The sequence below is a fragment of the Manis javanica genome, chromosome 13 (genome assembly GCF_040802235.1).
Source record: "Manis javanica isolate MJ-LG chromosome 13, MJ_LKY, whole genome shotgun sequence".
NCBI lineage: Eukaryota > Metazoa > Chordata > Mammalia > Pholidota > Manidae > Manis > Manis javanica.
The window spans coordinates 99795506-99817221 of NC_133168.1; the positions used below are offsets into that span (position 1 = coordinate 99795506).

Here is a 21716-nt window from a genome sequence, read left to right on the forward strand (position 1 = left end):
CTGCTGGGCCAGCCCTGCCCAGCCCCTGGCCCCACCCCTCCCTCGGGGACTTTTGGTGACTGACCCGAGGGAATCAGGATGTGCACTGTGCTACCCCCTTCGATGAAGGGCAGGCCCCACGCTGCGCAGACAAACCACAGCCAGGCAGGCGCGGCAGCCGGAGCCCTGCCCTCCCCCACCCTCACGAAGGACGGCGGCCCTGGCTCCTACCCCAGGACTGCTGAGCCACCGGAATGGAGCAAGCTGTGAGTCAGCCAGCAAGGAGGGACACTTACAGCCACTTGCATCAGATCTGCCTACTGGGTGGCCCCACAGCCAGAGACCCCAGCCTGTGACCCTCACTTATCCAGGGACTTCCTGGAGCCTGGTTCCTGCCTTGTGGGGGTTGGGGACAGATGGGAACACCCAGGCAGGGTACAGGCCTGGCTGGGTGCCATCCCAGGACTCTGACTCCACCTACCCCCTGACCCACAGCCACTCCAGCCCCAAGTGTGGACCCTGAATCCTCCCCACCGACACTCACTCAGAAGCTGTGCTTGGATCCCATCCTCCCATACCAGCGGAGTCTTGAGAAACAGCCCTATGTCCTCTCTGAGCCTCAGGTGCCTTCTCTGGGCACAGGAGGGGGCCCAGCCTTCCACCTAAAGACACGGGCCTGTGAAAATCCTAGCACCAGCCCTACACGGGGCTCCGTGACACGTGGGCACACACCAGCAGGTGCGTGCATGGGCCAGGTGTCCCCCACTCTACTCCCACACGCACACAGGACCCCAGCCTGCTCACATTCACCAAGGGGTGTCTTTTTTTTCTTTTAACGATGGGTGGCAAAGGCTTTACCGTCCCCTGGTAGGGTTGCCAGATCAAATACAAGATGTGCTTCAGATAAATAGTGAATAATTTTGGGGATATACTTATGCATGGGGCTTACAATGAAAAGTTATTCATTGTTTATCCAAAATTCAAGCCTAACTGGGTGTCCAGTATTTTCATTTGATAAATCTGGCAACTCTACCTGCTGGGTTGTAGAGGCCGTGAGCTGCCCTGGGGACGCTCCAGACGCAGCCCAGGAAGTGAACTTGGAGCCCCCAGGATCCCAGGGCTCTGGACACTTGGCCAGGCTTGGCGGGGGGACGGTCAGTGCGGACAACACTCATCCAGCCAGCGTGTCTCCTGCTGGGCCCCCAGGGAGCCACAGGGAAGCTGGAGGAGAGCAGCCTGGGAAGGGGAGGGTGGGGAGGGGAGGCCTGGGTGGGGGTGGGGGCCAGGGAATCGCTCTGGCGGATGCAGCAGGCTGGCTGCACAACATGGTTTCCTGCATGTCCCCCCACCATTCAGGTCAGCACTTCCTACTCTGAAAGCCTCAACTGGCCCTGGCCCCCAGGGCAATTCTGAGACCCACTCCCAGGCTGGCTGCCTCCCCTGGCCTCCTTCAGAGGGCGTGTCCTTGTTCTGGGCCCTGCCTGCTGCCTGTCCTGCCTGCCAGCTCTGTGTCTGCCTTGTGCCCTGGTGGGACTGCTCCCTGCTGACCCTAGCTACCCCGATTCAGTCCACACTCCGGAAGGATGGAGGAAGCCAGCCTCTGGCCAGCAAGGCAGGCTGAGGAGCAGGGGGCCAGGGCCCAGTCTTCCGGTCTTGCCTGACTGGCAGGTCTCCTGCACCCCAGGGCAGGTGGGGTCACCTTCCCAGAGCCAAGTGAGACTCCAGGGGCCAGGGAAAGGTAAGCAGGGTGGCCAGGCCTGCCTAGCACCCTAGGCACCTCCCAGTCCTCTCTCCTTCCCCAGCCCTTGGGCATCCAGCACCTTTGGGAGCTCAGCCTTAAACAGCCAGCTGTCCTGCAGGAAGAAGACAGGAGTCACTGTCTGGGGCCAGAAGCCAGCCTGCAGTGGGACAGAGCTGAGGCCACAGATGGCCTTCCCTTCCCCCTTCCCACTGGCAGCCTCCCTGACCCCCCAGAGGACCCTGGGCGGTGTGTGGGCACATCTGCACTTGTCACAACTGGGACACTACTGGCATAGAGTGGGTGGGAGCCAGGGGTGCTTCTCAACCCCCCTAAGTGCCTAGGATGGCCCCCAGAGAACCACCGGGCCAATGTCAGCAGTACTGGGGATACCCTGTAAGGAAAGACCCCAGAAATGGGCCATTTTCCTGTCTCAGAGCTGTTGCCCCACCTGCAGCATGTGGCTCACGAAAGGCCCAACTGTCCAGACTGTGAAGTAGTTGCTCAGTGCCGAGGGCTGGTCCTGGCTTCTTTGGGAACAGACCTGGCCCCACTGGCTGAGCTCCTGGGTCAGGGCATGGCACCTAGGACCCGAGCTTGGCTAGCCCTAGGATGATGGCACAGGGGCAAAACCTTGTTTCATTTCCATTCATTGAGGTCAGTGTGCCTGGCAACCCCACACAGGTCCACACACAGGGACCAACATAGATGAACACCCACACCAGGAAACACAGCTGCACATGGGAAGTGGTCCCACTCACTGTCGTGGGCTGAATTTCATCCCCCAGGAAGACAGGTCCACATCCCAAAACCTGGACCGCATGAATGTGACATTCGGTGTACTAAACATGAGATGGTACTGGAGCAGGTAGGCCCTGACCCAAAGACTGGTGCCTTTTTAAGAAGAGGGACACACAGAGACAAAGAAGACAGCAACGTGAAGGTGTAGGCAGATTTGGGGCCATGAGTCCGCAAGCCAAGGACGTCAAGGTTACAGCCCCCACCGGGAGCTGGGAGAGGCAGACAGAGCCTCCCCCGAGACCAGACCAGCAGTGGACAGATCTGACCCTCTCGGGAGGGGCAGAGGCCCATCTATACCCACCCACATCAACCAGAAGTGCATGAAGACTTGCACGTGACCCCATACATGAAAACAGGGCCCCAGAGGCAGGTGGGGAGACGAATGCAGAGGATGAAGAGGGCACCCAAGGCTTCCCCTGAGTGGGCAGGCCTGGCAGTCCCACCACAGGCACCTGGAGCCAATGCGTGTGCCTGCGTGCGTGCAAACACACACACACACACACACACACACACACAGTTGCTGGTGCATGCACACACATGCACAGGATGGAGGGCTGGCTCTGGCTGGGAAATTCCCTGCAGGTTTCTCTAAACGTCAAACATCACCTGGCTGGCTGAGGTCAGGCCTCCCAGCTCCAGTAGCCTGAGCTTTGGCCTGGGGGGTAGGGGACAATCCAACCTCAGATCAGCGGGGCTTGGTTGGGGGGACATTGGGCTGGGGTGACAGTGAGCCTCTGCAAGGACAAGCCAGGGCCTGGACGAGAGGAAAGACAGTCCACCCCGCAGACCTGTTCCCCAATGTGCCTGGGGCACAGTGTCTGAGGACTTCACCACCGTGCTGTGGGTCAGCAGCTGGTCCAGCACAACAGGGGCTGATGCTAGCTGCAGCTGGGCTGGAGGCCCCAGCCAAATGGGCCTGTTTCACCTTCTATCCTGGTTACCCCCCACCTTTGGGCTCTACTGGTCAGTCCGAGGTCCCAGGTCTCCCAGAACCATTCTTTGCAGGATGAGGGAGGATCCTTCACAGAGCTCAGTCCCCTCTCCTCCTGTGGTCGCTTTTCCCTGCCAAAAAGGAGGTGAACTCCCGGGGAGCTCTCCGGGGCGGGGGGAGGTGGGGAGGGCGGAGGCAGCTGGTTCCCCAAGGGCTCCGGGATGCACCAGCAGGACAGCTGGGGCCGGGACGGGAGGTGCAGGGGAGGGGAGGAGGTGCAAGACAGGGCCGTGGCAGGTTCCAGGGTTGGGGAGCTGCAAGGGGCCGTAGCAAATTCTGGACTCGCTCAAGGGTGTGAGTGTATCCCAGCCCCAGCTGGCACCCTGCAGGGGTTGCCAGAGAGAAGGGCCCGGCTCTGCCCAGGGTCAGGGTCCCGCAGGGCTACACAGGACTCAGGCAGCTCTTCGTGCACCCACGGCCCAAATCCACCACCGGCTTCTTCCCCAGCTCTCGCGCCGCACCGCGCAGGCGCACGAACACGCCTCCGGCTAGACCCGTAGCGTCCCTCCAACTCCGCCCTCGCCGCGCGCGGGGTGCGGAGCTGGAGGGGCGTGTCCGGCGTCGGAGGCGGGGCCTGTTGGCCTATAAAGCCGGCGGCGGGGCGCTGCGTCTGGCTCCTCTCGGCGGCGGCGGCCCAGGCTGGGGAGTCCGCGGTGGCGGCAGCGGCGGCGGCGCTGTTCCCCGCGCGGTCCGCGCAGCGGGGTCCGGGCTGCGCGTCTCGGGCGGTGGCGGCGGCACTGCGGCCCGGCCCTGACCCCGGTGAGTGCGGCCCGGCGACCCCTGCCCGTCCCTGACCCGGGCGCGGGGATCGGCCCCAGCGAAGCCTCGGCGGCCCGGCCCGGGCTCCCGGCACGCCGGCTGCGGCCACTCACGCCCTCCTTTGTCTGCTCCCACCCACAGGGTCCCCTCCTCGGCCGCCCCCCGCCCACGGGCCGCCCCCCGGGCCCCGCGTCCCCTCCCCCGCTGGCGGGGCTCGGACAGAAGATGGTGCAGAAGAAAACAGCCGAACTTCAGGGCTTCCACCGTTCGTTCAAGGTGAGGCCCGGGTCGGCCCGGGGGAGCCCTGGGCCGGACCAGCCGAGCGGCCGGTGGTGGGGCGCAGAGCCCGCCCCCAGGATGCACCCGGGCTCGTGTCGCCCCCCCGCCCTGCGCCTGGGGCTGCCCCAGCTGGGTGCGCACGGGTCGGGGGTCAACGGACCACCTCCAGTCCCCAGTGCCCAGGGGCCTCTCTCTGCCAAGACTGGGGGCCTCGTGCAGGCCCCCAGGCAGGTGTGCAGGGGCTGGGGGGCAGGGAGGTTGGCAGGCCACAGTCCAGTCCCCAGCGCCCTAGAGCCTGCGGGGGTCTTTTCTTCTAGAACCCCAGGTTGGGGTGGGGGGCTCCCTGTCCTTGGGGCTCCTGGCTGTGTGTCCCCTGCAAACTCCAGCCGTGTGTGCATGGTTGGAGGGTTCAGCAGGTCACAGTCCTGTATCCGGTGCAGCGGGGCCTTTGGGGTCTGTGGCTCCGTCGTCCAGAAATCCCAGGCAGGGCTGCAGGCGCCTGGAGTGCCTTCCTAGGTGGTCTGCAGAATGGGGTGTTGTTTGGATGTCCCCCAGCCGTGCACCTCTCACACCCTGGGCCAAAGCGTTATTTCCTGTCGGAGCGGGAAGTTCCTGTGGTGGCCCCATGGTTGTCACAGCTGAGTCCTGGTCTCAGATGAGCGAGTCTGGGGGGAGGCGGGCAGGTGCTGGGCTGGGGCCCCACAGGGCCTGGCCCAGGGGACGCGGTGATGTCAGTGGCTGCCTCACCCCACTGGCCGAGTTATGTAATGGCCTCCTTGGGCAGGGACCTGTTGCCCTATGGAGAAGCAGGACCTGGGTGTGCGTGCGTGTGTGTGTGTGTGTGTGTGTGTGTACAGGCATGCTGCACCAGTGGGGGAGGAGCCAGCCAAGACTGTTCGGGGTAGAACTGCCAGGCCTGCCCAGCCAGCGTCCTGGGCAGTGTGTGCCTCACCCTTGCCCACACGCCTGTCATCCTCATTCCCCCAGCCCCCAGGCAGTTACAGCCATGGCATGTTCAAGTGTCCAGGGCTGGATGGGAGGGGGTGGATCTGAGACATCAGCGGTGGTCTGTCCCCTCTTGGGGCTGGGTGTGTGCCGAAACAGGGTCAGTGAGAGGGGCCAGCACAGCAGCCAAAACAATCTCAAAGTTTCTGGATGGTTCCAGCCACCTCCTGCCAAGACCTGCTGACTGGAGGCCCACAGCCAGTCCCAGCCCAGCCCGCCCACACTGCTCAGGACTGCGGGCTGGCCTCTGCAGGCTGCTGGACAGCCCTGTGCCCAGGTGGGACTATGGGAGTCCTGGAGGAGGTAGGAGGGACTCCGAGCAGGGAGCCCTGGCTCTGAGGTGGCTCTCCAGGTGTCCAGGGCAGGCCACTCTAGCGGCCTCCTCACACCACACTGAGGCCACTTCCTGGGGCTGCGGCCGCCTCCCTGGCCCTAATCCGGCATTGTAGCAAGGACACATATTTCTAGGTGTCCCTGACAAATGTTCCACATTTTAAGATGGGGAATTGACGGTTTGCAGAGAGCTGGTGTTTGTCCTGGGTCCCCCTGTGGTGATGAGGACACAGGAGCTGAGTTCCCCTGGGTGGCGTGGCTGCCCCTCAGCCCCATCTGCAGGGTCCAGCTCTGCCGGGTTGGAGGCTGGGACGGCACGCAGGGGCAGTGAGAGGACCTGGCAGTGGCTTCAGGTCCTTCTGCCCTAACGGGGTTCCAGGAATTGGGGCAGCTTCTTCCCGTCACACCTGGGGCTGAGGTCACCAGGCCAGGTGGGGTAGCTGGTGAGTTCCAGTGCCAGCTGCCGACCCTGAGCCTCATGTCCACCTCCCTATTCGTCATCCCCTTGATGTGGCCACCTTGGGGTCCCCCATCCCAGGTAGAGCCTTCACCCCAGTACCTCTGGATGGAGCCTCATCAGAACCCTGGTGGCTGACATCTGTGGCGCCATGTGCCTGACTCCCCTCAGGGGCCAGAGCGCCACCGGCTGGCTGGAGTACCCCTTCTCCTCCCCTGCTGGCCCTGGGCCGCCTAGCAACTATCTGTAGGTGGGGCAGGGGGTGCTGGGAGGCCCGAGTCCGTTTTCAGCCACTCCCTCTGACCTCTGCCTGCCCCCTCTGTGGCTGGTCCAGCTTCCGGGCCTCCCGTCTGCAGGAATCTGGCCTGGCCTCTTCTGCCGGGTGGCCCCTCAGGGTCTCCCCAGGGTTTTTCTCGGAGTTCCTTCTCTGCTGGATGGTCCTCCTGTCACAGCCCCAGCCCAGTTGTTCTGCAGCCCAGGCAAGGGCAGTGACTTGGTCCAGGTCATGTGGCACTGGTGCTGGCACCACGTCGTGTGTAGGCTGCTGGGTCTGTTGCCAGGGTTGGTGGCTGAATTGGAGCTAATTCCTAAGGGACCTGGCCAGGCCTGGTGTCTCAGGCCCAAAGGCCCACGCCGGGCCATCTGCTCCATGGAAATGTTCTTCTTCCAGCAGCCTTCTGTTTGGGGCCTAGGACGAGCTTTTCCCACCCCCTGGCTGCCTTTCCCTGGTCAGGGTGGAGTGCCCCGCCCCCCAGTTCTGGGGGGCCACCTGGCAACCTTGAGCGGCCCCTCCCCAGCAGAGCTGGTTTCTCAGCTGGGCACCAGGGCCTCTGAGGGGCTCCCTCCTGGGGCATTTGAGGGTACAACGGGACAGCACAGGCTGTGGCCTTGTGTTCACACTCAAGTCCGTGGGTACCTCTCCCTTGAGTCCCCAGGGGCTGGGGGAGTGACAGGCTGGAAACAGCGGGAAGGGAAAGAGGAGCATAAGATGAGAAAGGCAGTGGTGCCCTGGTTCACAGAGGGGAAATCGAGGCCAGCAGGGCCAGGGCTTTGTTTGGGCAGGTCTGAGCCCAGGAGGCCATGGGAGAGCAGGTTAGGAGCCTGGCCTGTGGGACAGTGACTCCCACCTCCCCCGACTGCCCCGCTGTCTTTAGTTCCCAGCAGCCCAGGAGGTCAGCTGGGCTATGGAGACTGTTCCCCTTCTGCAGGTGAGCAAATGGAGGCAAGAGGCATGGCCTGGGCCCCAGGTGACACCCCCAACTCTCTGCCTGCATTGGGCACCCCCCCACCAAGGTCTCACAGGCCCCAGGCTGGGGTAAAAGGGCCCTTTCCTCCCTGTTAGGCAATGCCAGGCTCTCTCCACTCGGCATGTGGAGACGGGCGGGGGCCACCCAGCCCAGGCAGGCCTGAGAACTCAACTCTCTTTTTCCCCTGCAGGGGCCGAATCCTTTCGAGCTGGCCTTGGCCCTAGATCAGGCCCACCACGGGGAGGCCGACTTCAGCCTGGAGGGCCCGGCCCGCCCTGGTGAGGGCCAAGAGGGAGGGCGCTCTTGGCGGTGGGCACAGGTGAGGCTGGGCAGCCACAGGGGTGGGCCTCACCTGCGGGTATCCTGGCACAGATATGCCCACGAGCCAGCCCATCGACATCCCGGACTCCAAGAGGAGGGGCAAGAAAAAGAAGAGATGCCGAGCCACCGACAGCTTCTCAGGCAGGTTCGAAGGTGAGCGGAGCCCCACGGGGGGTGGGGAGCAGGGCAGCTCGGGTAGTCCTCACTGGTCCGTCTCCCCAGATGTCTACCAGCTACAGGAGGACGTGCTCGGGGAGGGCGCCCACGCCCGCGTGCAGACCTGCGTCAGCCTCATCACCAACCAGGAGTACGCTGTCAAGGTGAGCGCCAGCACCTGGGCGGTGCCCTCGCCTCCCTGGGCGCTGGGAGGGCGCCCCGGCAGGAGGAGGGAGCTGGTGTCCCAACTCCCAGGCCAGCAGCTGGGGAGAGCCGGTGCCTTAAAATAGCCCCAGAGCCGGAGAGTCAGGCCATCCCTGGGAGTCCGGGTCAGCCCCGGCTGAGCCCCCGGGTTTGGGCAGGAAGTGACCCTGAGGGGCAGCCCCCTGCACGGGCGGCTGAGGGCTTTGATCAGAGCCAACTCTCCTCTTCTGGGCCAGCTTGGGCCAGTGTGTACCCCCCAATACTGGTTACAGGGATTAAAAGGTAATGCCATACTTGGGGCCCATGGGGGGCTCGGCACTAGGGAGACCAGGTCAGGCCTGTGGGAGCCTCCTGTGTACCCCCACGCGGCTTTTGACACGGTGTGGCCGAGCGGCCTGGGAGCTGTGACCTCGCGACCGGTGTGTTCAGCCAGGCAGTCCCGAGTTCTCAGAAGTCTTCCCTCGTGACCCTCCATCTGGGGTGGGTGGGGCCACAGGAGGCTGCCCAGGAATGAGGACCAGGTGCTGCTTGGCAAGAGGGGCTGGCCAAGCCTTGGTCCTGATGGGAATTTGGTGACTGGGCCACAGTCCCTGCCCCTGGGAGCTCCCAGGTGGGGTGCAGCGATGGTGCAGGCGAACTGGACGCTCAGCATCACGCTGTGGACCCTGGGCATTGGGGCTTTTCTCTCAAGCACCCTGCTGGGCAGCCTAGGTTCCTTTCACTGACAGGTAGGGAAACTGAAGCTTGGAGGAGCAAGGTGGGGTGAGCTTTACCACATGTGACCTCGTAGAAGGCTGTCCCCCTCCCTTGAGGGACCGCCCTCTTGCCCATGCAGTAGCCAGGCACTCATGGGACAGGACAAGGTTCAGTTGACATGGTTGAATGGTGTGGCTGGCCCTGGAACCTGGTTACTCCGCCCTCCTCAGGCACAGGTGTGTCACTAGGCAGGTGGGACCGTGTATAGGCCCCACCCCGCCAGCCAGTGAACAGGCATGCGTGGTGCAGGAGCCTGGCCAGTGGAACACGCCACGTTACCCTCTGGGCAGCGGCTGTGGGCAGGGAGCCCAGGCACAGGTGATGGCGCAGCCTGCCCACTCTCCCAGTGAGAGGTTATCCAAGTGTCCACCCTGGGAAGAACCTCCCAGTGGGTGCCTGGGGCCTGAGGTGCTCCAGAGAGCCAGTGGGCACGTTCTGACACTGAGCAAAGGTGGCTCGGGGGGCATTTGGGGAGTGGGCCTGGAATCCTTCGGTCCTTAAGAGTTTCTGGGTGTCAGGGGTCCGGGGCAGAGGCTGGCATACTGGGCTCTGGGGTTATCAGAGGCTGTGCCCACTGGTAGGCAGGGAGGCCAGTCTGGGCTTACCAGAAACAGACCCAAATTCATGGGGCATCTGCCAAACTGGGAAGGCAGGACTTGGTGCTGAGGCAGGCGGGGACAGACAGCTTGGCTGACAGGTGCCCTGAGGCCCCTCCAGTGCCCTAGGCAGTGTGGGAGCTGGCACACTGGCCATCAGCCTCCTGCTCAGGGAGGCGAGGCTGCCCAACCAAAGGGACCCTGACGCCCAGATGGGGCATTTTGCAGGGGCCCCAGGCCCCAGATATGCCCAGGGCCTGTCCGAGTCGCCCCCCTCTACCTCCCCCTCCACTGGTGCTGCGCAGGAAACACACTGCCCCAGCCTCTGCTGAGTCTGCAGGTCTGACTTCCGGCAAATTCTGCCTCCCCCGCCCCCCGCACAAGAGCTCTGCTTTCTAGACCCTAACGGCCTAAGCTCTAATGGGGTTCCAGGCATGGCACGGGGAAGTTTCTGGTGGGGCCCCCAGGGCTGTGGGGTGTCCAGCTGACCCAGCTGGTGTGCCCTCAACCCCTACCCTGGCACCATTTCAGATCATAGAGAAGCAGCCGGGCCACATTCGGAGTAGGGTTTTCCGGGAGGTGGAGATGCTGTATCAGTGCCAGGGACACAGGTAAGGTGACCCGCCCTTGCCACAGACTGGGCCCTGAGCCATCTTCCAGTGGGTGACTGGGCCTGAACGCCTGTCACTCCCAGCAAGCATTTTGGGAGCAACCAGGCTGGGAACCGGGCTCTGTGCTGGCTGCTGCAGGGGGACCCGCTGTCAGGCAGGCAGTCCAAGGGCAGGCAAGGTGGAAGCAGGCCTCAGTCCCTGCCTTCCTGTGGGCAGGTGGTGCCAGCGGGCAAGCCTCTCCTGGGCAGGGCTACCAGGTGCAGCAGCCTCAGGAAGCCTCACTCCTCGTCTGCTTTTCCACACCCCATCCCAGGAACGTTCTAGAGCTGATTGAGTTTTTCGAGGAGGAGGACCGCTTCTACCTGGTGTTTGAGAAGATGCGGGGTGGTATGTGGGGCCCGGGAGGCACCTCCAGCCGCGTCCTAACGGGCTGCAGGCTCAGGGCCAGCAGCGAGGCCCTCAGACTGGCACGATAAAGGGACTTCTGGGGCCTGGGCCCCCTGTCCGCATGGCAGCTCAGGGGCGAGGACCCTGGTACTGAGGAAGCCAGAAAGGGGGCTTCCCTGCTGGGCGGGAGTGGGTGCTGGACGGTGGCCTGGCGACACGAGTGACCTCTCCGTGTCCTCCCTACGCCTCCCCGCCCCAGGCTCCATCCTGAGCCACATCCACAAGCGGCGGCACTTTAACGAGCTGGAGGCGAGCGTGGTCGTGCAGGACGTGGCCAGCGCCCTGGACTTCCTGCACAACAAAGGTGGGTGGTGCAGCTGGTGCTGGAGGCGCGCCGGCCTCGCGCCCTCTCGCCGCGAGTCGCCCGGCTCCCACGGTGTCCCGCCTCGCGCCTGGCACAGGGCTCCCGGAGAGGTGCCTGCCCCGCGCCGACCTGCTTCGTGGTTCTCCGCACAGGCATCGCCCACAGGGACCTAAAGCCAGAAAACATCCTCTGCGAGCACCCCAACCAGGTGAGCGGCGCCGGCGGGCGGCCTTCTCCGCGGGCCCGGGCGGCTGGACGGGCCCCTGCGCTCACCGCGCCTGCCCCCCCTCAGGTCTCCCCCGTGAAGATCTGCGACTTCGACCTGGGCAGCGGAATCAAGCTCAACGGGGACTGCTCCCCCATCTCCACGCCGGAGCTGCTCACCCCGGTGAGCGGGCGCGCCCGGCCCGCCCGAGCCGCGGTGGCCCAGCCACACGGGGCGGGCGCCGCAGGGCCGAGGCACCCACGGCCTTCGGGCTTCCGCGTAGCAACAGCCGCGGATTGGGCGGGCGGGGCACCCCGCCCCTCGCCCCTGCCGCGGATTGGGCGGGCTTGGCCTGCTGCTCAGGCGGCCTCGGGGGGGCGGGGCGGGGGCGGGGCTGCCCGCGCCTCACGTGACGGCGGCGCGCCCCGCCCCGCAGTGCGGCTCGGCCGAGTACATGGCCCCGGAGGTGGTGGAGGCGTTCAGCGAGGAAGCCAGCATCTACGACAAGCGCTGCGACCTCTGGAGCCTGGGCGTCATCCTCTACATCCTGCTCAGCGGCTACCCGCCCTTCGTGGGCCACTGCGGCAGCGACTGCGGCTGGGACCGCGGCGAGGCCTGCCCTGCCTGCCAGGTGCGCCCCCAGGGCCTGGCTCCTGACACCCGGCGTTCCCGAGCTTCCAGAGGCCCTCTGGGTGCCCCCAGCCCTGGGACAAAGCAATCGGGTCAGGGAGCCGGGGTCCAGGGCGAGTGGGGCTCGGGCCTGCGGGCCTGCGCCTGCTGGGGCTGCCCCTCTGTAAACTGGGCCCCGCTCTGGCAGTCACCTTTGCCCCCCACGCGGCCTCCCTCTGGACTCCATCCTCACCTTCCTGCCCCTGCCAGCTGGTACGGGCCCCAGGCCCTAGGCCTCACCGCTGGGTCCGGGGGCCCTTACGGAGCCGTCACTCGGTGCTGCCTGACCCCCTCTGGGTCTGGGCTTCCCGTCGGGACGTCAGGAACCTGGCCTGGCCGTGCCTGACCCCTCCCCACTGTGCCCCCCAGAACATGCTGTTCGAGAGCATCCAGGAGGGGAAGTACGAGTTCCCTGAGAAGGACTGGGCGCACATCTCCTTCGCCGCCAAAGACCTCATCTCCAAGCTCCTCGTCCGGGACGCCAAGCAGAGGCTGAGTGCCGCCCAGGTCCTGCAGCACCCCTGGGTGCAGGGGGTAGGTGCCGCCAGCAGGCCGGGCAGGAGCACGGCGGGGAGGGGCCTCCCACGGCTTTCCAGCCTCCTCCGATGGGCTGAGGGGCGACCCAGTGCGGGGCCCAGCCTCAAGACCCTCCCCAGTTGCTGTGTAGGTCTGGGGGCTAGGTCTCAGGGGTCCACTGGGAGCCCAAGCACAGGTGGTGACCAGGGGGCACAGGTTGGGAGTGGGGCTGCTGGTCAGTGAGCCACCCACCCTGTGCCCTGGAGGTGCTGGGGTCAGCCAGGTGGCCGGTGGGCGGGGAGCCTGGGACGGAGCCCGCGACCCAGGGTAGACCTGCCGCCTGCTGGCCCAGACCTGGGCTGGGTACCTGATCCCCGCGGCTGGTGTTTCTCCCTGGTTGCCGAGCCAGGCCGCCTCCCCGGGGTGGGGGGCTTAACCACCAGTTGGTACTGGGACCCCGTGGTGGGTTAAAGGTCAAAGCCCTCTCCCATGGCCAGCGGCGGATGAACTCCCCATCCCTTCTGCGAGCAGGAGGCCCGTGGGCTGAGAATGGGTTTGCGGTGAGTTTGGGCTGGCTGGAAACTGCGCAGCCCTTGTGAGCTGGCAGCCCGTCCCGCCACGTTCCCCCCAAGTCCTGGCTGAGCTCGCAGCACGCGCACCCCCCTTAGCTCTCCCTGGCCTGCTCTCCAGCGCCCCCTGCCTTGTCTCTGCAGTGCGCCCCGGAGAACACCCTGCCCACACCCATGGTCCTGCAGAGGTGAGGCCCCGGGACCTCCGGCCAAGAGCTGCGAGCCCCAGCCTGGGAGGGACATGAAGTATTTTTTTAAATTCTTAGAACTGGGGAGGAAGTGACCCAACACTTGGGTGGCCTTGGACCCAGTAGATAGGTCAGGCCCCCAGCTGGCACTCGGGTTTCTGGGGAGCACTGGGACCTGCAGACACGCCCAGGGCATCGCACAGACCCTGGGGTCCCGAGGGAAGCAGGGCCGTGCCCCGTGGCCGCCCTCCACCTCCGTAGTGACTGCCCCGCGCCACCCCCAGGAACAGCTGTGCCAAAGACCTCACGTCGTTCGCGGCCGAGGCCATCGCCATGAACCGGCAGCTGGCCCAGCGCGAGGAGGACGCGGCCGAGGCGGCGGGGCAGGGCCAGCCCGTGGTCGTCCGAGCTACCTCACGCTGCCTGCGGCTGTCCCCGCCCTCCCAGTCCCAGCTGGCACAGCGGCGGCAGCGAGCCAGCCTGTCGGCGGCCCCCGTGGTCCTGGTGGGGGACCACGCGTGACCCCGCTCCCCCGTGTACATAGGTTGCCCCCTTTCTCCATAAAATCTAAAGATTTTTTTAAGCTATTGTCAGCCAGTGACCAGCGGGCACCCACCCCCAGCTGGATTCCCGGGCGCTAAGCTCCACTGGGGGGTCTTTTTATATAAGGTTTTTGCTGTTGGGTTTTTCCCTTTTTTCCTGTACCCTCTCCCCCATTTTGTTTCCCTTTTAAAGGTGTTAAAAGCAATGCAGGCGCCGGGGAGGAGAGGAGGGCACGGGCGGCTGGGCTGGCCTTCCCCGCGCCCCACCCGTGCTTGCCTGTGCTGTGAAAGGGCCCCTGCAGCGCCCGCAGATGTGACTCAGGAGAGCGGGGCCGCCCGCCTCCGACCGGGGCACCAGGGCGCCCCGCACCCGCCCCTGCCCGCCTTCAGTGTTTTCAGGGATGGCCGCCCCAGACCTCCAGACCTCCCTCCACGAGATGGCAGCTGGTTGGTCCCGACCTCGGAGACGCCCTGGTGATCTGGTGGGGCAGGGGCTTCTCGGGTCATCCTGTCCTGGGTTTGGGTGCAGGCAGGTGGGGTGCCCACCGGGCCCTCCACCAGCTGACAATCGGGGCTCCCCTGAGCCTGAACCCGAAGCTGCAGCTGACCTGGGTGATCACACCCCTGCCATCTCCGCCAGGGACCCTGCCCCCCCGCAGGAGGGCGGTGCCAGAGGAAGTGGGAGGGGCTGGACAGGCACCCGTCAGCCAACGTGGGGTCCCACAGACCCCACCCCGGGCACCCAAGTGCCCTTTCTCAGGGCTTAGTCTGACCTTGGCCACGTCCTGACCCAGCCTCGCCTCTCGGGCCTGCATGGAAGCTGTGGGCTCCTGCCCCGCCCCAGAGCCAGGGCCGCTGGGTCCTGCCCAAACCCCACCTCAAGGGCAGCGTGTCTGCTCTGCCCACCTTCAGGAAAGCTGCCGCGGCCTCCCACAGGGCGCCCAGGAATTGCCGCACCCCTTCTGCCCCCCCCCCCAGCGCCCAGGTCAGATGTCCAGTGACCCGCCATGCCCGGGGAGACCCTGGCCCTCGGGTGGGGAACACTATGCAATACAGGCTTCCCTGGTCTGCGTTTCCCGTGCTTCTGCCGCGGCGCGCCCCGCCCGGCTGCCAGGCCCCCGGCTTCCTCCCCGATGTTCGTCTTGTTAGCGTTTTTAAAACCGTCAGTTGACTTCCCTCCCTGCCCTCGAAGAATACTTGAATGTTGGGGGGGCCTCGTGCATTGGGGTCTCGGGCGCCGTCTCTGCGGCCTCCCCAAGTAGGATCGTTGCAGTCTGTGGGGTCCCCGCCACCTGGACCTGGGGACTGGCCTTTCCAAAGACCCCTGGGGTGGGGAGGCCGCCCCCCACCCCACCACTTCTCACCCATCTGTGACTCCATGTTTTGCGACTGAGGATTCTGCCTTTTCGTAGAAACAGACAGACCCTCGCCCCACGCAGGCGCCGTGGCGTCTTGCTCCGGAAGGCTGAGCTGGGAGGGCTTTTGTCTTTTAGAAGACGGGAGGGCTGCCTTCTCCCTGCCACGGGAACAGCGGCCCGACGGACTGGTCGGAACCATTACTGTGAATGGGCGCCGGTCCAGGCTGCCGGCTCCGGGGGAGGGACGGCAGTGTTTCGATGTTAACATATAAAAGACAAAAAAAAAACTCAAGCTTTTTAAAAGTGGGGGAAAAACATCCAAGCACTTTACGTCCACTGTACCAGGTGGTCTGATACAGCCCAAGTCCTCCTTCACACCGGCTGGCAGTGCCGGGATTTTGTATTCTGTTTTGTAAGGATTTAATAAAAGTCATAAAAATTTGAGCGTGCCGGGTCCTGGGTTTCTGTTGCCGGGAACGAGCCGCCCCAGACCCAGTGGCCCCCCCAAACGCATTTCCTCAGCCCCTGTGATGCCGACTGAGGGATGTGCGCGGGGCGTGCTGGAGTCGCCTCATCTGCCCCAGGACGCGGGGGTCCTCAGTCGCCCAGGTGGGGCCTGGGCCGGCTTTGAGGCTGGCCCAGCAGGACCTGGCCTCCAACCGGCGGGGCCTGCCGCCCGCCACAGCCCACCGACCAGAGGTGCTGCTCGGAAGAGCAGATGTGCCACGGGAGCGAAGCAGGAAGTCCTGCCCCCCACCTCCCCGTCCCAGGTATTCACGTGGCTGCCCCAGGTCGGAGGGGAGGTGGAGGTCGGGGTGGCCGGGAGCACCTGGTCGCAGCTCTCTTGGGCCAATGCAACCGAGCGAGCCCCAGGAATTCCAACCACCCCCACCCGGCGGGCCGTGCCCCCTCTCAAGCCCATCCTCTCAGCTGTGATGGAGTTATCACTGTCTGCAGGGCTCTGCAGGACACCCCAGAGCTGACCTCTGATCCTGGTGGGGAAGGAGTGGATCAGGGAGGGCTTCCTGGAGGCAGGAGTCCAAGGGGGGCAGTGAAACATGATGGTTACAGACATTAGCCTGGGCTGCGATCCCAGCTCCCTCCAGGCTGCTGTGCGCCGCAGTTTGCTCATCTGGTAAGTGGGGGGTCTGAAGCCAGGGGAGGTGACAGGCAGGTGGCCCAGTGCTTGAGTGGAGTTGCTGATGGGCGGGAACAAGAGCAGGGGGGACATCGCTTCTGCAGGGGTGAAGGGGAGCCTCAGGTAGCCACCCTGTGTCCAGCGTCCCTCGCCGAGCACCGTGTGTCCAGGGCCTGTCCACGTCCAGCAAATCTCGCTCCTTTCCATGGCTGTGTGACACTCCAGGTGTCACTGGACACGTGTGTGTCTCACCCATCAATGGGCCCAGGCTGTCCCCACCCTGGCTGACCCTCCGCGATCCTCTGTGTACGTTCTCGCGTGGATGTTGTTTCCATTGCTCCCGAGGGGACACCAGAAGCAACGCAAGCAGGGCACAGACCTGATCGGATGTCGTTGTGGGGAGTGCGGACACGGGGCCCCGGGGGCCCAGCAAGCCCCTGTCAGCCGGCCCGCTGGGCCGTGACGGGCCCGGGGCGGTGTCCGGGGGGCCACAGAAGACGGCCCAGCTGTGCAGGGAGCGGCCTGCCCCGTGCTGGGGACAGCCTGGGTGTGGGCCAGGGAGGAGGGGGTGCTCTCTGGGCCCCCAGGAAGTCCCGCCTGGCCGGGCACCGGGACCCCTGCAGCTAGGAGGCGGCAGGTCGCCCCTGTCTGATGCAGGAACCCGGGCTCTGCCTCTCCTTCCTGGCCCCCCAGAAGGGGAGCCTGGCGCCCTTGAACCTGGTCCGCAGCCTCCAGGCCCCACATGTGTTCGGCCATCCCCGAGAGCCCTTCTAGGAGGCGCCACGGCCAAGCCCCCACCAGCCCCCTCTAGGGCCACTGCCCTGCTCCCCCGGCTCCCTCCACCCCCGAAGTCCCCACCCAAAGCCTCTGGGCCCCTCCCCTGGCATTGGCGATTGGGGGGCTGCCACATACCAGGCCACCAGCCTCCCGGGTGGCATGGAGCCTTGCCCAGCCCTGCCAGGCCGTGCTGCTGACCACTCCCTGCCCTCTGCGGCCCGCCAAGGCCCGGTCAGCCAGGCACAGTGCGTTTCTTGGAGCCCCTCCTGCAGATCGGATGCTCACGTTCGTGGTTCCTGGTTTCCTCCAGGCTGAACCCGCTCCTTCTGTGTCTCTCTCCTCCGGGAATGGCAGGAAAATCCCGGCGCCGGAGAAACCAGGACCCTTTCCCAGGGCGGCGGCTGAGGCTCCCTGGGCGCAGCGTCTGCCCTGGGAGACAGAGACGCCCGCTCAGAGCCCCCAGCTGCCCTGCAGCCCCGCTCACCCACCCCAGGGGGGCAGCGCGTGCACAAACTGGACCTGTCACCCCAAGACCACGTCGAAATCACACTCATGATTTACAAGGGCGGCTCTCCCACCCCCAGACGGACAGAGGCACGTGTAGGTAGAGACGTTAATAATGGGGAGCTGGGGCAGGTGCTTGGGGGCTGTTATTTTGGCAGTTTTTCAGTCAACCTAAAACTGTTTTTTGAAAGATAAATTTCATTCAAAAATAAAGTGAGAGACACCAGACACCGAGGACCACACGGCATGAGATCCCATTGCTGTGAAACAGGCGGATCCATGGGCAGGACGTGGGCTCATGGGTGCCAAGGGCCGGGGGAGGGGGACCTGCTCGCGGGGATGGGGCCTCCCCTGGGATGATGAGTGTCCTGGGACTGGACAGAGCAACTGTTGTATAATGTGAATCCACTTGCCACCGATTTGTTCTGCGAACTTCACCTCGATTGTTGAACAGGTGGCCACAGCGAGTCTGTGCAGGGTCTGGCACACGGAAGCGCTCGGTAAATGCGTGGAGGGCCTGGGGAGGCCGGCGCAGGTGTCTCTTCCCCAGGGCTGAGGGGCTTGTGCGGTTTTCACTCCTGTCGCTGTCACCAGTCGCCATGCCAAGCCACCCTGTAAATTGCCCCGCCCCCCCTGGCCATTGTCCCATCTCTGGAGGACGCCCATGACCTGCCGGGCCTCAGCCACACCAGAAGGAGGAGAATCTTACCTAAGGCGAAGTGTGTCAACACGCCTTCGCATGTTGGCTGAAGCCTGGGTGATGGGGTGAGCCAAGGTGGGAGAGGGCGGTAGGGCTGCATGCTCGGGGCCAGCGGTACGTGGATGAGGCCGGGGGTCCACGGTCCCACCTTGCTCGCCTCTGGGCCCTGGTCACTGTGCGCTGTCAGCCCTGACCGCCGCCCTCGCTGGGCTGGGCTCAAACTCTGTCCTTTGGGCATTTCACTGCCATGTAGGATTCGGGGATGACGGACAACCCTGGGCAGATGCTGTCAGGTTTCCATCACGCCTGTCATCTTCCCTCACAGAGACTCAGTTTCCCTTTTGTGACCCCCTTGAGGTGGCAGAAAGTTCAGACACCAATAAGGGGGGGCCTGCCCAGCACTGCACCCTGGGCTCAGGGGCCAGGGGGTATGCAGTCTAGGTCCCAGGATACCTGTGCCCGAGGCCCTTGGGAGCATCTGGCATGAGGTCAGCAAATCCCCAGAACGGACTCACAAGCAGGCAGATGGGGGAGCGTCACGCTGCCACTGCGTATCTGCATGTCCGATGTGACTCCCACCCTGCAGTGCAGGGGCCACGTAAAGGCAGTGGGTCTGAGTCCTGGTCGCTCCTGACCCGACCGAGGTCATCGTCCCAGGACAGCCCTGCCCAGGTCTTGGACCTTCTCTGGCCATCACGCTGTCTCCTGGATGGCCCTGTCCCGGTGAGAAAGGCACCCACAACCTTCCATATCGGGGCCTGGTAGGAAACACCTGGTCACCAAGAGCACGATCCTGCGCTGGGAGTGTTCGCAGCAGAACCACGGAGCCACGCGTCCATACTCAGTTGCAGGAAGTAACATTGTGCCCCGTTTTCCCCATTGGCAACATTTCACAAACCTCTCTTACAATATGGCTACAATCTGGCTTACTGGGAAGTGGCTCCGTGGACTTGGCCGCCCTCCCCCCGCCCTGCGCCCTATGGGAATTCTCTTCTTGCTTGGAAGCAGTGCATCATACAGGACCAGGGGACCCAGTGCCTTCCAAAAGAAATTTCTAGAATGATAGACATGTTCTCCATCTGTGGGCACATGTATCTCCTGGGTGGAGTGTGGCTGGCGGGGCTGAGGAACCAGAATCTTTATTCAGTTCATTTGAATGGATTTGGAGGTCTTGTGCGGCGAGGCTGGCGGGACGGAGTGCAGGTGTCTGTCGTCCTGGGTTTTACCTCCAGCCTTTGGCTGGTCCCGGTTTTAGTGCCTGCGGTCCGTTCGCCTTGAACCCAGGGTGCACAGCCAGGCTCAATAAACACTCGTCGTGACAGGAGAGACGGAGTGAGCCAGGGCTCTGGACAGGCAGCCCCTCCTCTAAGCCCGACTGTGGCCCTTCTGCGTGAAACTGGGCCTGCCCCTCACTCCGCCCGTCTGTGAAGTGGGGGAGAGGGCTCCCCTGTCTTCTGCACCGTCACCCTCTCTGGTGCAGTTCCTCGGGTGTCACACCGCATGGCGACCACCTGGGGAATACCCTCCAGGGCAGTGGATGGCACCTGCGTGGGGTTCCCTGAGGCCCCCCGCCCCAGAGTAAGGAATGGAGGCAGGGGATGAGGGCCCCTAACCCCTGCACCTGGGCTTGGGGGCTTCTCCAGGCGCCCCAAGCAGAGGGGAGGAGGCAGTTTTCAAATGGGGAAACCAAGGCACAGAGATTTCAAGTCGTTTGGTCCCAGGCAAACAGCCAGTGTGTCTACGGCGAGAGCCGGGCTCTCTGCCTGTCTCTGTCTCTCTCTTCACGATCCCTCCCTCCCTCTTGCCCTCTCTCCTGCCTTCCTTTCTATAATAAAAGAAGCAATATGTATTTGCAATATAACCAGAATTATTTTATTTCCCAGAATAAAAATATATAAATACATTTGTGCTGTGGGTTTTTTTTTCACTTACCTTTTTTAAAGTTTTTCTTAAATTTTGGTATCATTCATGTACAATTACATGAGCAAGTGCTGTGGGTTTTTATAAATACGTGAATCAGACGTGCCAGTTCATCTGTGGTGTCCGCGCTTGGGAATGGCCGCGGTTCTCCTCACAGTCAGGGGGCTGGGGGCGGGGAGTTCCATGCCCAGGGGCTAAGCGGCTCCCGTCCAGCCCGCGTGGGCTGGGATGTCACAGGGAGGGTGGCCTCTCAGGCTGGTTTCGCCCGGTCTCCTTTGCTTGTGTGCAGGTTGGGCCGCTGGGCCCTCCGTTGGCTGGCCAGGTGCTGGGAGCCGGGAAGCTGGATTTCTCTGTGCGGATGGGAAGAGCTTGGGAATCCAGAGCCATCTGGGAGGGGAAGGGGGGGCAAGAGGCTTGCATGCAGAGGATGGCGGCAGATGGGGGGCCCAGGCGGCTGTCCCTGTCCCCAAATTGCCAGAATGACACAGTCCACTTGGAGGTTTCTCAGGAGCAGGGATAAGGGCTGGGCTCTGTCAGGGGAACAGGGCCAAAAGGGTGCCCAGGACTGTGTGGCAGAGGGGGGACCCCACCCCAGCCTGCCTGCTGTGGGGAACCATCCAGAACCGAGATGGGGGTCCTGCGCCTTAGGGAGAGGGGAGCACTCCAGTTTATGGGTGCATGACTGTAAGCTCCAAACTCAGTGGCTAAAACAGCCCCCCCTTATCGTGCTTGTGGCCCTACAGCCAGGCACGCGGGAAGGGCTCAGTCCCACGGCCGCTGGCCCCCCGTGTCCTCCTCCCTGGCGCACCTGGCTCCCCTGCAGCCGCGCTCTGCGGGCCTCTCATACCCCAGCACTTCCCATGTGTGGCATGGGGTCCCCACTTCCTCCGCGGCCTCCAGAAGCACAAGTGAGCCGAGAGGAGGGAAGCAGACACTGCCAGGCCTGTGCTGGCAGGGCGTCCCTTGTGGCACATCCTCTTACCACAGATGCGAGGCGGGAGGAGCACACCGCCCCTGTGGGTGGGAGGAGGAAGCCGCGGCGTCCTGGGAACAAGCGAGCCCCAGGGTGGGGGAGTTGGAGTCCCCCCCCACTGCACCCTCCGGTGTCTGGCTCAGCTCCACAGAAGATGCAGACCCAGGCGGGGACCACAGGAAGGACCCGGCAGCGCACGTGACAGGAAGCTGGCCCTCTGTCCCCCTGCGTGCGCGCGCCTGCACGCCTCTCTTCTGGGACCATCGGGAGTTGCTCAGTCTGCTGCCTGACAGCCCCACCCCAGAGGTTTGGTCCCCACAAAAACGTGCATGTCCGTGCTCACAGCAGCACGGGTCATTCCGCGAGTAACACGTGGAATGGTACTCAGTGTGCAAGGAAGGGGTCCTGCTACGACATGGATGGATTTTGAGGCACACTGTGCTCAGTGACATGAGCCAGACACAAAGGACAGACCCTGCCTGATCCCACTCCTGGGAGGTTCCTAGAGAAGGGGGCCTGGCACCAGTGCTTGAAGGGTAAGAGAGCCCAGCCCACACTGCCGTCTCCTCTGTGTCGCACTGCCTTCCAGGGAGGCATGGACATCCCCGTGTCACAGACGAGGCAGGCGAAGCCCTCTCGTCCACCCACCACCCAGTTCCCAAAGCTCGTCTCA

At 64.2% G+C, this 21716-nt stretch overlaps 1 protein-coding gene across 1 annotated transcript; it reads left to right on the forward strand.

Annotated features, from left to right (window-relative positions):
* The first annotated feature begins 4113 nt into the window (after positions 1 to 4113).
* Positions 4114 to 15475, forward strand: MKNK2 (MAPK interacting serine/threonine kinase 2). Its single transcript, XM_037017994.2, has 14 exons — positions 4114 to 4268; positions 4410 to 4544; positions 7780 to 7867; positions 7962 to 8063; positions 8133 to 8230; positions 10154 to 10233; positions 10547 to 10620; positions 10880 to 10984; positions 11137 to 11192; positions 11277 to 11372; positions 11626 to 11820; positions 12228 to 12392; positions 13088 to 13131; positions 13416 to 15475. Exons 2-14 carry the CDS (start codon positions 4494 to 4496, stop codon positions 13651 to 13653), a joined length of 1392 nt encoding a protein of 463 aa, XP_036873889.1. The 5' UTR covers positions 4114 to 4268; positions 4410 to 4493; the 3' UTR covers positions 13654 to 15475.
* Positions 15476 to 21716: the final 6241 nt, after the last annotated feature.